We start from the raw sequence: 13,606 nt of genomic DNA on the forward strand, positions 1-13,606 counted from the left end.
ACCCAGAATCCATCTTGCTTACTAAAACCTTATTCAGTTTTTGACTTCATGTTTTTTAGGTGAGGACGTAAGCTCTTTTTGTGCCAGTTCAGTGGAACAGTATTACAGCTGGAATATTGGGAAGAGGAGGGCAGCCGAGGTAATCCTCTCCTGTGTTTCATAAGCAATCATTAGGAATACAAGAAAGATTTCTGAATTATGGAGCCTGCCTTCTTGTTGGCTGATTTGTTTTCTGAATCAGTCTGTTCTTTTAAATGGCAGCATTCCTTATGGCAAGAGACACTGACTTATGTTCAGGTAGTGATCCTGTTTATTGTTCAGAGGCTTTCTCAAGCAGAAGGGATTCTGAAGGTTATTTTTCAAGTTATTCAAAATCAGATGGTTTTGAAACATTTTAAAAGTCAAAATTTTTGCCAATTGTCCTGTTAACACTTTATCCTCATCACTCCTCTGTGGCATATTACAGTCATGGGAATTTTATAAGACTTTGTCTACCTTTTTATGGGATTGTGTCTGCTTTCTGTAGGAAGAGAATTGAGGGATCTGCTGTAAACAATGCTAGTGCTGAAGTAGATTGTCAGTTCACCAAAGATAAATAGTTAACCTGGACTTGTTTGTATTGTGGTTATGCTTCTCCCTATTTCTTTATAACTTTGTCATCTTGTGTGGTTTTACAGGGAAGATGTTAACATTGGTTAGATCTTTTGCTGTTGCCAATGATTGCAGAGTGTAATCAGATTTTAAGAAGCATATTTGCTCTAGTGGATTTCTTGCACTATGCCATCTTAGGTGTTACTTGGGAGATGAGACATTTCAAGTCAAGACAGATTTGTCTAGGGCCCTGTAAATGCATGTCCCTTTTCTTGAGACTTACTTTGGATGATAAAGCAAAGTTTAAATGACCTGTCAGAAGTCATTCTGACTTCTGAGAAAATCATGTTCCTTTTTTCTCCTTGCAACCTGGATTATTGTTCTGGGCTGTAGGCTAACCTTAAATGTTTTAGCCAGTGTGATAAGCTTTCCCTTCGGTTTGTCACAGTGGCAGCGAGCAATGACAGTGAGAAAGATCCTACAGGAAATTGTAGAGAGGCATCCCAGGTTTCACAATATTACCCCTCTGAAAACAAAGCACGTGGTGCACTGGTGTCGATGCCATGGCTACACTCCACCGGACCCTGAGGCCTTGCGGAACGACGAGGACTCGATTGAAGACGTGCTGACACAGATAGACAGTGAGCCAGGTGAGTGTGAAGGGACAGGAAGCTCCTTTCTGCCAAAGACACCGTTTATTAAATGCCTTGAGATTGTGTGTATGTGCACACCTGTGCTGCTGCTTTGTTCTGAACTCGGTTCGCTCTGGAATAACCAAAGTTGGAAATTGTAAGGGCAGGCCTACAAGTGAGGCTGTCCCTTGCCCATATTAGTCCTGATGTTTTTCTGGGGCCTCTTGGGTTTTATTGTGCTTTGGGTCCTGTGGAGACCCAGAGTGGATAAGTCTCATGAAAGATAATTCTTGCTCCACAAATATAATCTTTTATAAATGGATACAAAAGGTAAGCATAGGGAGTAATGACATTTCTGCCCTTGGGCAAGCTTTAGCCTCTGTTAAGACTTACTGTGAAAACAGTATGAATGAGTTCAGCTACAAAACAAAAATCCCAAACCTGGCAGTGACAGTGTGGAGCTCAGTGTGGGTTAGTTTACCTCCAAAAGAGAGGTGAATTGGCTTATGTGAAGCATCCCGCTTTGTATTACAGCTGCTACATTATTCCAGTAGACATAGCTCTGGGACCCCACAGTTCATTTTAGTATGTATTAAACGTACATCTTTAATTTCATCCATTCTTCACAGTTAAGCTCTCTCCTTTCACCTTCAGCTAATCCCTCTCCCAAAGCTGAATGTTTTTCTGTTCTGATCATTCAGGGGTTTTAGGTATTTCACAGAAGTGTATGGAATGGATTATACTTTGCGAAATCTGGCCCTGCATTGCAGTTGTTGAAGGTGGAAAGGAAGGCTAATATCTACTTTTTAATATTTTTAGCTAAATCACTAGATTTTTCTTTGTCTTTGAAGTTTATTGCATAGTTTTCCACTAAAGGTTTTACTGGCTCATGTTGATCATGAAGAGAAGAGGTTGCCCTTTTGTCATTCCACTGTGAATGTCTTCTGATTTTTTTTCTCAAAAATCATGATAATGCTTGTCAGAATGTGAAAGATGATTTAGTGTTACATGATGCCTGCATAGTAAAAACTTCACCTCTCCAAGCAAATTGAAGAGCATCAGACTGGTTTGCCAGTTGCTAAAAAGCTTCTGTGAGAAAGTCTGGGAGACTGACATTAGCCTGGTTTTGTTTGAAACGCAGCCTTCTTGATTGGTGTAGGAGCACATGAGGGAGAGAGGACCAAAGTGTCATAAAGATATAATTAGAATGCTCTCAGTGATTGTTTGCATTTCTGTGCATCTTTGTGTTTGGTAGGAACTACAAAAATAACTTGCAATTACCTTAATTTCTTACCATGTTTTGAGTGTGCATCTGTTTATAAACAGCTTTTTATAAATAATCATGTGTTTAATTGATTGCTTCTTTTTCAGAATGCCCTTCATCTTACAGCAGTGGTGAGGAGCTGTGCCGAAAAGTAGAGGAACTACAGCAATTTCTGAAACAAGAACCAGAACACGAAGAGGAAGTAGATATTCTCAACTTTAGCGAACCATTAAAAATAAACATTAAGAAAGAACAGGAGGAGAAACAAGAAGAGATGAAGTTCTACATGGCTTCCTTGCCCGCATCGGAGTTCGTGAGGGACACTGCTGAGAAGGTAATAAGTGACTCATAAAGCTAATTGGAACTGTTGTTAAGCTAATTGTGGTCTTGCATTTATTTAGTTGCCTTTTTTTCATCTCTGGATTTTTTAATGAAAGTTTTTATAAATGCTCTGGAAAAATTGGACCGTCTGACTCATGACACTCAGCTGCCACTGCTGTCAGGAGAAAGGGAAGTGTACCAGCTGGCTGTATTGCAAGGCGTAGTACAGAAAAAAAATCGTCTTGGAAGGCTAAAAGCAAGGATAAATGAGGAGTGAGGAGCACTAGCACTGAATTTTTCCTGTGAAAGATTTGGACTTGTTTCTTGGACCAGTGCTGTGTAATAGCAACTCCTGAGAAGGGGTTGTGATAAAGATTAGGCCACAGCAAACTTCTCGACTGCTTGGATTGCTTCCTCCCATTCAAATCAGGGCAAAAGAAAGGGAGAGGGAGGTGTTCTGTCACCGCAGCAGGGAGGAGAGAGAGAAGACTGGCTTGGCTTGTAGGAAAGAGTGCTCACCGTTGTACCAGTGGAGACGGGAGCAGCAGGAGCGGTTTGCGTGCAGCAGCTGTGGGAGAAAGAAAGGATCTCTGTCTCCACCTCACATGCTGACATCAAGGGACAAAGCTTTGGCTCTGCAGTGTATCCAGGCTCTTGCTACATAGGTGACAAAGGCACAGACACAATGAGAGTGGGACTGAGGGATGAAACACTCTTTTGATGTGGAACTTTTGTGTCAGGAGTACTGTTCAAAGTGGTTTCAGTTGCCACAGTTGGGTGCAGGGAAGATGAGTAGATGGATTGAATATATGTACAGTTTTAAAATAGAGCTACTGTTCTCAAACCAAATATACCCAACACAGCCTGGGTTTTGTGTGAACTTTCTGAAACAAACATTAAAACCTGCTTTTGTTTCTTCTGACTTTTAGAGACATTTCTGCAGGCTGTACTAATTTTCCCCAGATTTTTTTTTAAATGAAACCTGAGATTATATTGCCTGGAAGTTCTGCAGTGTCTGCTTCTTTTTTAACTACCCTTTGTAATTTTTTTTTCCTGTTAATCTCATCAAATCTGTAGTACAGCGTGAGTTGTGTTATTTGAGGTACTAATTTTTTTTCCTCTCATATTTTATAGATAGGGATTTCTTTTCAACCTGCTGAGGTACAAAAAAATGTTTATGCATCAGTAATAGAAGATATGATTTTAAAGGTAAGAAATTATTTCACACTAAGGACTTAAATGTAATTGTATTAACTCAGGAATTAGGAAAAAAATGGAATATCTTTATTAATATCCATTTATCAAATTAGGAGATCAGGGTCTGATGTCTGTCTTTCTACACATGTGGGCAGGTATAAATCTGCCCAAAGAGTCATACACTTTTGTGAGTGTTTCCAGCTTTCTAACTGATTTGTTGACTCGGACAGGGAACAGTGATTTGCAGATTCTCACTGCCACTAAGATACTGACTCATTCTGTAATTTTGAAAACACCTCTTACTTTGTCCTTCCCTTCGTAACTGGGGGTGAATCTGCCAGAGTTGTGTAAGACTTGATTATTTTATACAAAGTTAGCTATTTTTCCCTAAACACCTTTCGGGTGCTTTGCTTGTGTTGTCTCTGCTGGGAAACTGCTGAATTCGTGCAGACAGTAGCAATTCTGCCTTGTGTGAGAAACCATTCCTCTATCGTGATTGCTTTTGGAAGAACAGAGAAATGGTTTTGTACCAGCTTGGAACAGCATGGAGCTGGAGTTCTTGGGTTTGGACTGAAGGCTAACACAGATTATTTCTAGCAGCGCTCTGCTGCATTTCATGCCAAAGATGATTTTGGGGGTTCTTTTTACAGACTGCTGCTTATTAGAAGGTGAGTTTTTAAAAGCTAATTGGTTCCAGGTGGCACATGCACTCCTGTGCATGCCCGTGCCGTGCTCCCTGTTACTTAGCATAGTTAAAATCTGGTAGAGATACATCCATTTGTAGACACAGGTTGTAACCATCAGGTTGCTCCATTACAATTGTAGAGTTATGCCAGTTTTCCTGACTGAATATCCCAGAAATCTCTGCTCTGGTCTTGACACAGCACAGAAAGACAAGAGCCTTAATGACTTGACTGAACCTTGGTTAAGCCAAGTGTTGGGCATACACCTGCTGGCTTCTTGCTGCCCAGACTAGAAGGTTTCTGAGGCAGTGTCTTGACCACAAGGAGTAGTTGGCAAGCATGTATCAGTTCCCAGGAGAATATCTACAGTCTGCCATGTACAAAACCAGCTCTGGTGTGTGAGAGGAAGGGCCCTGAAATGCTCTTTGAAACACAGGTTCTGGAACATTGGATCCGCCCTGCTGTGCGCTTACTGCTCTGCAGGTCCAGAGGGAAACCAGGCTGGGCAGTTACAGTCTAAACCCTGGGTGTCTCTTGGTCTCTTTCTTTTTGTTAAATATACACATATGAAGTAATTAAACTCACTTGGGCATTTTGAGCTGCCCTCTGCTGATTGATTGAGGTTTGAAGTAAGCTAAAATTTCTGCTGCTCTGACACTGATACTCGAGCAAATAGCAAGTTTCCTGACTCTTTTTGTAATGCTGTCTCCTAATGTTGTCTCCTCTCGCAGGCCACTGAACAGCTCATGAGTGATATCCTGCGGCAGGCGCTGGCTGTGGCGTATCAGACAGCTCCTCACAACAGGTACAGCAACTTGGTTCTGTGGGACCACTTACACCAGCACTGAGGGCTTGAATGGCTTGGGACATTTAGTCAGTGTAGGGCTCAGACCATGAGAGTGAGGGAATTTGTGGACTATATTCTGGGAAGATCCAAGCCTTATAAGGGGGTTTGTCATCTCCTGGCTCCATAGTGGCAAAGGATGGAAACATAAACAACATCAAAGACTGGGGCAGGATTCTCTGGCGTTGCCACACCCAAAGGCAGATGACCTGTTTCTACGGAGCCATGTTGGAAGGACCTGCTAACTGTTGTCCATCTCAGGTTACTGTGTAGACAACGTAGCCATGGCCTGCCAGAACTTAAACAACCTAAATAATCTCTGTATTTTACTGATATACACTTCTCTGGCTCAGATATTGAGTGATTTTTATAGAATCATAGAGTGGTTTGGGTTGGAACTCCTGCCATGGGTAGGAACACCTCCCACTAGACCGGGTTGCTCAGAGCCCCATCCAACCTGGCCTTGAACACTTCCAGGGATGGGGAATCCACAACTTTCTCTGGGCAACCTGTTCCATTGCCTCACCACCCTGAGAGTAAAGAATCTTTTCTAATGTCTTATGATTAGGCCACATTTTGATTTCTGTTCAACAGAATGATTTGGGATATCTTGAAATTGATTAAAAAATAACACTATGAGAAAATGCTTAGTTTAAATATTCACTTGTATGCAATGTGTAAATGTTTATACAATATACATAAAACATATGTGTATGTGTTATATGTAGAAATATATACACAATTTCTGTGCTATAGAAGGTCAAGAATTAATATTTCAGCACTTGATATTCCTGTCTCAGTACCCAAGAGGTTTCCCTCAGTCTTGAGAGTGGCTTTTTTTGTGCTGTGACATTTTAATGCTTTTCCTGTGTTGCTCTAACACCTGCTCTCATATAATTTTTTTGATTGATATTTTTATTCTCCCCTCCCCCCACATTGGTAAATTTATTGGCTTACTGCTTTATGGACACCTGCTTTTTTATGTATTATAATAGCATCTCTTGATGCATTCCCTGCAGGACTCCAAGAGAGATCACAGTGATGAATATTCACAAAGCCATCTGTAATATTCCCTTTCTTGACTTCCTCACAAACAAACATCTGAAGATACTAAATGAGGAACAATGAAATAGAGCAGAGAAGATGCTACAGGAAAGGTGGATTTATGACTGAAGTTGGGTTGACAAATCCAGTATTTCTGTAGAACACTTATATACATTTATAACGTTGGGCTACTAGATTGTTACCTCCAATTAAAGATGCACCTTAATGCAACAAAATGATGCTCTGTTCCAAATCAAGTTGTTAAATGTCAGTGTTTACTTGGTAAGTGTGTGTTCAGTGGCTGAACAAACATTGTCAGTTTGCATTGAGTTGCTAGCTGTGAGAGACTCCACAGACCTGGTTCCTCTGAGACAGCTCTGTTGATGAGATTGAACTGGGTTTTAAGATAAAAATTATGCTTTTTGATGCAGTCTACATGCAAGTTTGTTTCTCCATGCAGTGGGCAGGGCTCTTGCTTTGGCACTCTTGAGTGTGAGAGAAGTCTAAGGCAGCTTTTAAAGGTGGGTCATTTGAGTAGATGGATGGGGTAGGTTTGGATGTCAGGGAGCAGAAAGCTGATGGCTGCAAAAATTCTGCCAGTCCTGCCCGAGCATGATGTGTGTGACTGAGAACACAGCTGGGTAGGCTGATCAGTAGCTTTCTCAGCTAAGTGTCACCTCACCAAATTCCTTACCACTCTAGAGGATGTGTCAGATGCTGCTTTTCTTAGTCACCTCAGAAAGGGTAGACTGGTACATTCTCAGTCAAGATGAGCAAACCACGGTCAGGCCTGGGAAGATTTGACTGACCACTTGTCCTGCATGGGAAGGGAAGGAGCAAGGACAGCGTTCAGTGTTTGTGGGCTTGGACTGGCTGAAACACTTTGCTTGCCCAGCAAGTGCCTCCCCAGGCTGTCAGAAGGTTTGGAGTGTGCTGGAGGGCAGGTGACCAGCTGTGCTGTACAAGTCTTAATGTTTTGGCAGTGTTCATTAATGATCAGCTTAGACTGAAGTGCTGTGGGAGCAGCACTACTTTGGATTAAGTTCTGTTCTACAAGCCCGATAGGATGAAAAAGTCAGAGATTTGCTGCTTGTGGGGAGATCCTCTGATGTCTTGACTGCAGGAAGAAATTCTGCTACTAACCCCAGCACTTACCTGTCTCAGGAACATCACTGGTGAGGGAGACATGTCTGCAGCCTGGCTATCAACACCTCGCTGGAGAAGGCTTCGCTGACAGCATCCTGACCACCTCACATCCACCACCCCTTTGTCCTGCCTCATGGGGGCTTGCTGGTAGTGTGAATAAGCCATTGTGAAGCTGGTGGGACTCCTGTGGGACTGTCATGCTTTCAGCGTGCTTGTTTTGTGTGGCAGTGCTGTTGTGTGGGTGGAGCATGGGTCAAACAGCCAGAACCTCCAATGTGCTGATCTCAGCTGGGTCTCTGATCTGCTGCATGGCCTTTGATTTAATCACTCTGTGCCTCAGTTTCCCCATCTATGAGCATGGGGAGCAGGATACCTACCTCACAGGGGTGTACTGAGGCCTCGCTCTTGTTGGTGCCGTGCTTTGACAATACAAAGCCTTTTATAAACATTAAGCTACAGTTATCTTTCCTGGCCTGGGGTAGGAACAGAAATTTTCAAAATGTTATCTTTTGGTGCTTTTTTTGGGTAGAAGACAGATGATGGTAACTCCAGTAGTGTGCACGAACAGTGAAAAATGGTTCAGTTAGAGCGTGGCTTCAGGGTGGCTTCAGGCTTTGGAGGAGAGTAGCCCAGGTTTGTTAAACTGAAGAAAGCACTGTGTACCTCAGATGGGGTCCTGCCTGTCTTCTCCTTAAATAAAACTAGGGTCTGCAGGAAAGCCCCTCTCAGTTCATCACAGCTAACAGGGAGCTGTAGTTCTCTTCAATGTAAGAGTGGCAAAACCTGACCCTTGAATCCAGGAAATGGGACCAATGGATGAAATCCAAACAGCATTCAGAGAAGGACTTAAATGCCCCCTGAGAAGGACGTTACAGATGCTCTGGATTCAAAAGCTAATCCTAGCTTGTTCGGGTGAGCTGAGTGCAGGATTGCCTGCGAAAGGAAAGGGCACAGCTTAGCCCTGACATTAGTTTATCAGCAGAGGTCAGTGTGACTGAGTCGAGCAGTGGTGATTATGTTTCAGCTCAGTGTGGAGTAGAGAGGAATCCCAGTAGCTGGGATGCAGGCCCCATGCTTTGTAGGCTGTAGTGATTTCCAAGCCTGTACTTTCAGGCATCCCTGTGTGCTTCTTTTAGTGCATCAAAAGAAAAGAGAAAGGGCATTTTCAAGATCTGTCACTGTCAGGACAGCCTGCAGGTTGTGTGGGAACAGCCTTTTGGGCAAACTCAGTCGTGCTATGATCTGCAATGACCTTGAGTGGGGTATGCAGTTTTGGGCAGCACAATATAAAAAAGACATTAAGCTATGAGAGAGCGTCCAAAAGAAGCCACGAGAATGGTGAAGGGTCTGGAGGAGAAGCCTTATGAGGAGCAGCTGAGGGCACTTGGTTTGTTCAGGCTGGAGGAGACTGAGGGGAAACCTCATTGCAGTTACAACTTCCTCATAAGGGGAAGCAGAGGGGCAGGTATTGATGTTTCTTGTGACCAGTGACAGAACTCAAGGTAATGGCACAAAGCTGAGTTGGGGGAAGATTAAGTTGGATCTCAGGAAAAGGTTCTTCACCTGGTGGTTGGGCACTGAACAGACTCCCCAGGGAAGTGGTCGCAGCACCAAGCCTGCCTGAGTTCAAGAAGCATTTGGACAGCGCTGTCAGGCACATGGCGTGACTCTTGGGGTGTCCTGCACAGGGCCAGGAGTTGGACTTGATGATCCTGATGGGTCCCTTCCAACTCAGCATATTCTATGATTCTGTGACACACACATTTCCAGCCCCTGTCTCTTGTGGGCTTAGTTTCTGGGATTGTGATATGCCCAGAGCAACTTTTGAGGATGCAGGAGCTTGTCTTTGGGCATCTGTTTGCAAATTGTGGCTTCTTTGCCTGTGTCCTGCTTGTCTGTGAGGAATGGAATTTCAGAATGAGTCCTGCACCTTGCTCTGAAGCAGGCAGGTAATGACTCCTCATTCTTAATGGGGTTCTTGCACAGGAGATCTGTTGCTACATTTCTGAGCAACCACAGGTTATTCTCCTAGGAGATGCATATGAATAGTATATAAAGTTTGCTGAAGAAAAATAAATTGTTAAAAGCAGATAGGAAATGACAAATTTGTTTAGTCCTTCACATGTAGGAAACTTTTGCAACAAGTTCTTTGCATTTTGAATAGTGGTGGGAGAAAAATTTGTTGGTGAGAAGTTCCTGTGGGAGTTGCTTGGAGATGAGGTAGAGATTGCGGAATTTCACACACCTGTTCAGGTGTTTGTGGAATGCTACATGTGATATGGTGTGTTGAAATGTTATGGTGTATTTCTCTGGCTTTTGAATGAGTCTGGATACAAGTTAAAGATCTCTTTACAAATATTACCCCTATTTGTAATGCTGAGTGTTTAAATCCTTCATGTTATCTGTATTATACTGTATAATTGTGTAAGATACATATGTTTACAATAAATTCTTTTATTAGCTGTGCCCTAGAGCACAATTCTAATTTGTCTTGACTGTCACCTGTCACTCAGCGTTTCTCCAAATCCGCAGATACTTTTGTGGTCTGTGTATTCAGAATGTCCTAGTTAGTTCTGGATAAAAATTGCTAGTTGTGGAACTGATCTGAAGGAAAAGGTAATTTTTCCTAGTTATTTTAAAAAGCTCCTGGTTTCGGAGGCTGGGAGAAGGGAAGCCAGGAGCTGAGCTCCAATCTTTCGTCCTCCAGAGCAGCCTATTTAAACAGCAAGTAATTGGTTTATGTGGAAGATTGAAAAGCAAGGTGGGTTGAGGTTGGCCAGCTGCCAGACACCCACCCAGCCACTCTCACTCCCCTGCAGCAGATGAAGAAGCTTGTGGGTCAGGATAATTTACCAGAGAATCATTTCGTTTGAACAAGACCGCTAAGACCATCGGGTCCAACAGTAAACCCAGCACTGCCACGTTCACCACAAAACTGTGTGCCCAAGTGCCACATCTGCACATCTGGTAAATCCCTCCACCGATGGGGACTCCACCACTGTTCTGCTCAGATCAAGGCAGTCTCTATAGATAAAAAGAGGGACATCACGTTCCAGTTACTGCCGTAGGCAAAACAGACTCGACTTCGGGAAAATTAGTTGAACGGATTGCCAAACAGAGCTGGATGGTGAGAAACAAAGACAAGAAAAAACAACTGAAAAAAGCATCGTGTGTCGTCCCCCCCCCAACTCCTTTTTTTCCTCAGATTGACTTCAGTCCCGAGTGCTGCCTCCTCCATCCCTCAGGCACTGGGCTCAGCCGGCTCCTCTCAGGGGTTCGACTCCCTCGGCTGCCCCGGGGGTGGCAGGAACTGGCTGTGTCCAGCACAGGGCAGCCCCTCCCCTCACGGAGACCCCCCCACAGCTCTGCCCTCCCCTCACTGAGACCCCTCTACACCTCTGCCCTCTTCTCACTGAGACCCCTCTACACCTCTGCCCTCCCCTCACGGAGACCCCCCCACAGCTCTGCCCTCCCCTCACTGAGACCCCTCCACAGCTCTGCCGTCCTCTCACTGAGACCCCTCCACAGCTCTGCCCTCCTCTCACTGAGACCCCTCCACAGCTCTGCCCTCCTCTCACTGAGACCCCTCCCAGCTCTGCCCTCCTCTCACTGAGACCCCTCCCAGCTCTGCCCTCCTCTCACTGAGACCCCTCTACAGCTCTGCCCTCCTCTCACTGAGACCCCTCTACAGCTCTGCCCTCCTCTCACTGAGACCCCTCTACAGCTCTGCCCTCCTCTCACTGAGACCCCTCTACAGCTCTGCCCTCCTCTCACTGAGACCCCTCCCAGCTCTGCCCTCCCCTCACTGAGACCCCTCCACAGCTCTGCCCTCCTCTCACTGAGACCCCTCCACAGCTCTGCCCTTCCCTCACGGAGACCCCCCCACAGCTCTGCCCTCCCCTCTCAGAGACCCCCCCCCAGCTCTGCCCTCCCCCTCAGAGACCCCTCTCCTCTCACAGAGACTCCCCTCCACCTACTGCCAGCACTGGGCACCAACACGTGACACGGACAGGAAGGGGAAAAAGTAAGGATAAACTCCTGTGTTCTCCTCCGGCTGTGGGGAGGAGTGATGGGTGCTTGTGAGCAGACTAATGTGCTGTTGTCTTTTGAAAATGCTGCAAAACTCCTTTGTGCTCAGTCCCACAGAAGTGCCTCCTGAACTAGCATAGGGGGCTGAGGAAGGCTGGCTGTGCCCTGTGGGCAGAGCCCTTGGCACTGCCCCCCAGTGCCTCCCTCCCTGCCCTCACAGGTGAGCACATCCTGGGATGTGGGGGCAGGTGCAGCGTGCCCAGACATGCGGGATCATTACTTCAGGAATTAAGCTGTCTGCACACAGAGCTGGCACAGGCACAAGTGGTGCGTCTGGGTCTCGAGGTGGTCTGGGTGACATCAAAGCCTGTCCCACCAGAAACAAGGGATCTTCCACACCTTCTCTGTGCCATCTCTACTCTGGAAACAAACACAGCCTCTCTGGGATGGATGGCACTAGCAATCTGTTTATGGCAAACCATGTAGATCCTTAGGATAGTACATTACTGCAGTGGCCAGGATAGAGGAAATCGGTATGAGTAGGACAGAGGTCATGGGTTTGCACATCATTGTTCACCCTGAAAGAAATTAGGGCAATTCAGAGAGAAACGTGCTGTTTATGTAAGCTGGCAAAACAGTAACGTACTGCTTGTGAACTTTTCAACGAGAACCGTTCCGAGCAGTGGAGTATTGCACAGACCTGAGCATGTGGCAGTGCAGATATTCACAGCTGCCTGGCATAAAACTCACCCTCAGCATCCCAACAGGCAAGGTGTCAGGAGGATTAAATGAAACAAGTAGGCTCAGTGACACCCTAGAGGTAGTAAATGATAAAGCTTCAGGTGTAAAACTTTCCTTTTAAAGGACATTTCTTTATGTGTCAAATAACCCTTGTTTGCAGTGTGATTCACAGTTGGAAAGCCTTGAGGGACTTGGACATGGGCCCAGAGCAATTGGGAAGACAAATAAGAACAGCGTTGGAAGCAGTCCTGTCATAGTGACTCCCTGGAGCCTGCAAAATGCGTGTGGATTTGCCTTCTTCAGAGGAACTTAGTTTGACATCTTTCAATTTGGCTGAGGTGGGCATTTTTCATACAAAATCAGGTAAGCTGCAGACATTAACAGCCAGTGAAATCACCCTGGACCTTACAGTGGTAAGTACCTCCTCAGTTTGCCCCTCATGTAGTTGGAGCCAGGCAGCAGCTCGTGAGCTTTTGGCTTTCTCCTGGAAGTCTTCTGAGGCATAGCTAGAAAAGCTGGCCTTCCACTGTCTAGGGAAGGTAGTTGTACTTTCAGCATCTTTACTGACAGAAATGTTATTGGGAGTAACTGTAAAGCGATGGTATCTGTTAAAATTCAATTCCTGTGGTCTCTGTGAGATGGCAGAGTGAAACTGAGGTGAAACTGTTAACAGGGAACACTGTGGGCACGTCTGAAAGGGATCCTGAGAGCGTGGCACCTGCATCGGAGTTGATCTACCCTCTGTGCATTTCATAGGGAATGTAGCAAATTAGTGTCATTGGTTCATCCCCTTTTCCCCTTCATGGTGAGGGACTGCTTGCTGAATAGTTTGCTTTCCCTTTGAAAAGGTCTGGGAAAAGTCCCATAAGTGACTATGGATTCTGCAGAGCAACAGCTTCCTTTGGAAAGCAGCTGTGCTTTCAGATCAGCAGTGGCTGCAGCTTGAAGTGTGCCTTAGAAGCTGTTCTTGCTGGGGGCTGTGCCTGAGGCAAGCTCCGGGAGTAAGGAATTGACTGCTGATGGCTCTGAATGCATCGCCCCAACACCTTGTCTTGGTGTCTGCTGTGCTCTGCTGTCCTGCTCGTGCAGGTGTGCAACACAGACGTGCAGTGAT

General features: G+C 45.1%; 1 protein-coding gene across 1 annotated transcript in view; it reads left to right on the forward strand.

Annotated features, from left to right (window-relative positions):
- YEATS2 (YEATS domain containing 2) overlaps nucleotides 1-10,194 on the forward strand; it is a 48,633-nt gene extending 38,439 nt beyond the window's left edge. Inside the window, 6 exon segments of the mRNA XM_032697269.1 lie at nucleotides 60-139; nucleotides 1,040-1,241; nucleotides 2,595-2,821; nucleotides 3,943-4,017; nucleotides 5,420-5,493; nucleotides 6,552-10,194. Coding sequence (XP_032553160.1) covers nucleotides 60-139; nucleotides 1,040-1,241; nucleotides 2,595-2,821; nucleotides 3,943-4,017; nucleotides 5,420-5,493; nucleotides 6,552-6,660 — 767 coding nt within the window. The 3' untranslated portion in view covers nucleotides 6,661-10,194.
- Nucleotides 10,195-13,606: the final 3,412 nt, after the last annotated feature.

This window comes from Chiroxiphia lanceolata, chromosome 10 (assembly GCF_009829145.1).
Source record: "Chiroxiphia lanceolata isolate bChiLan1 chromosome 10, bChiLan1.pri, whole genome shotgun sequence".
Lineage (NCBI taxonomy): Eukaryota > Metazoa > Chordata > Aves > Passeriformes > Pipridae > Chiroxiphia > Chiroxiphia lanceolata.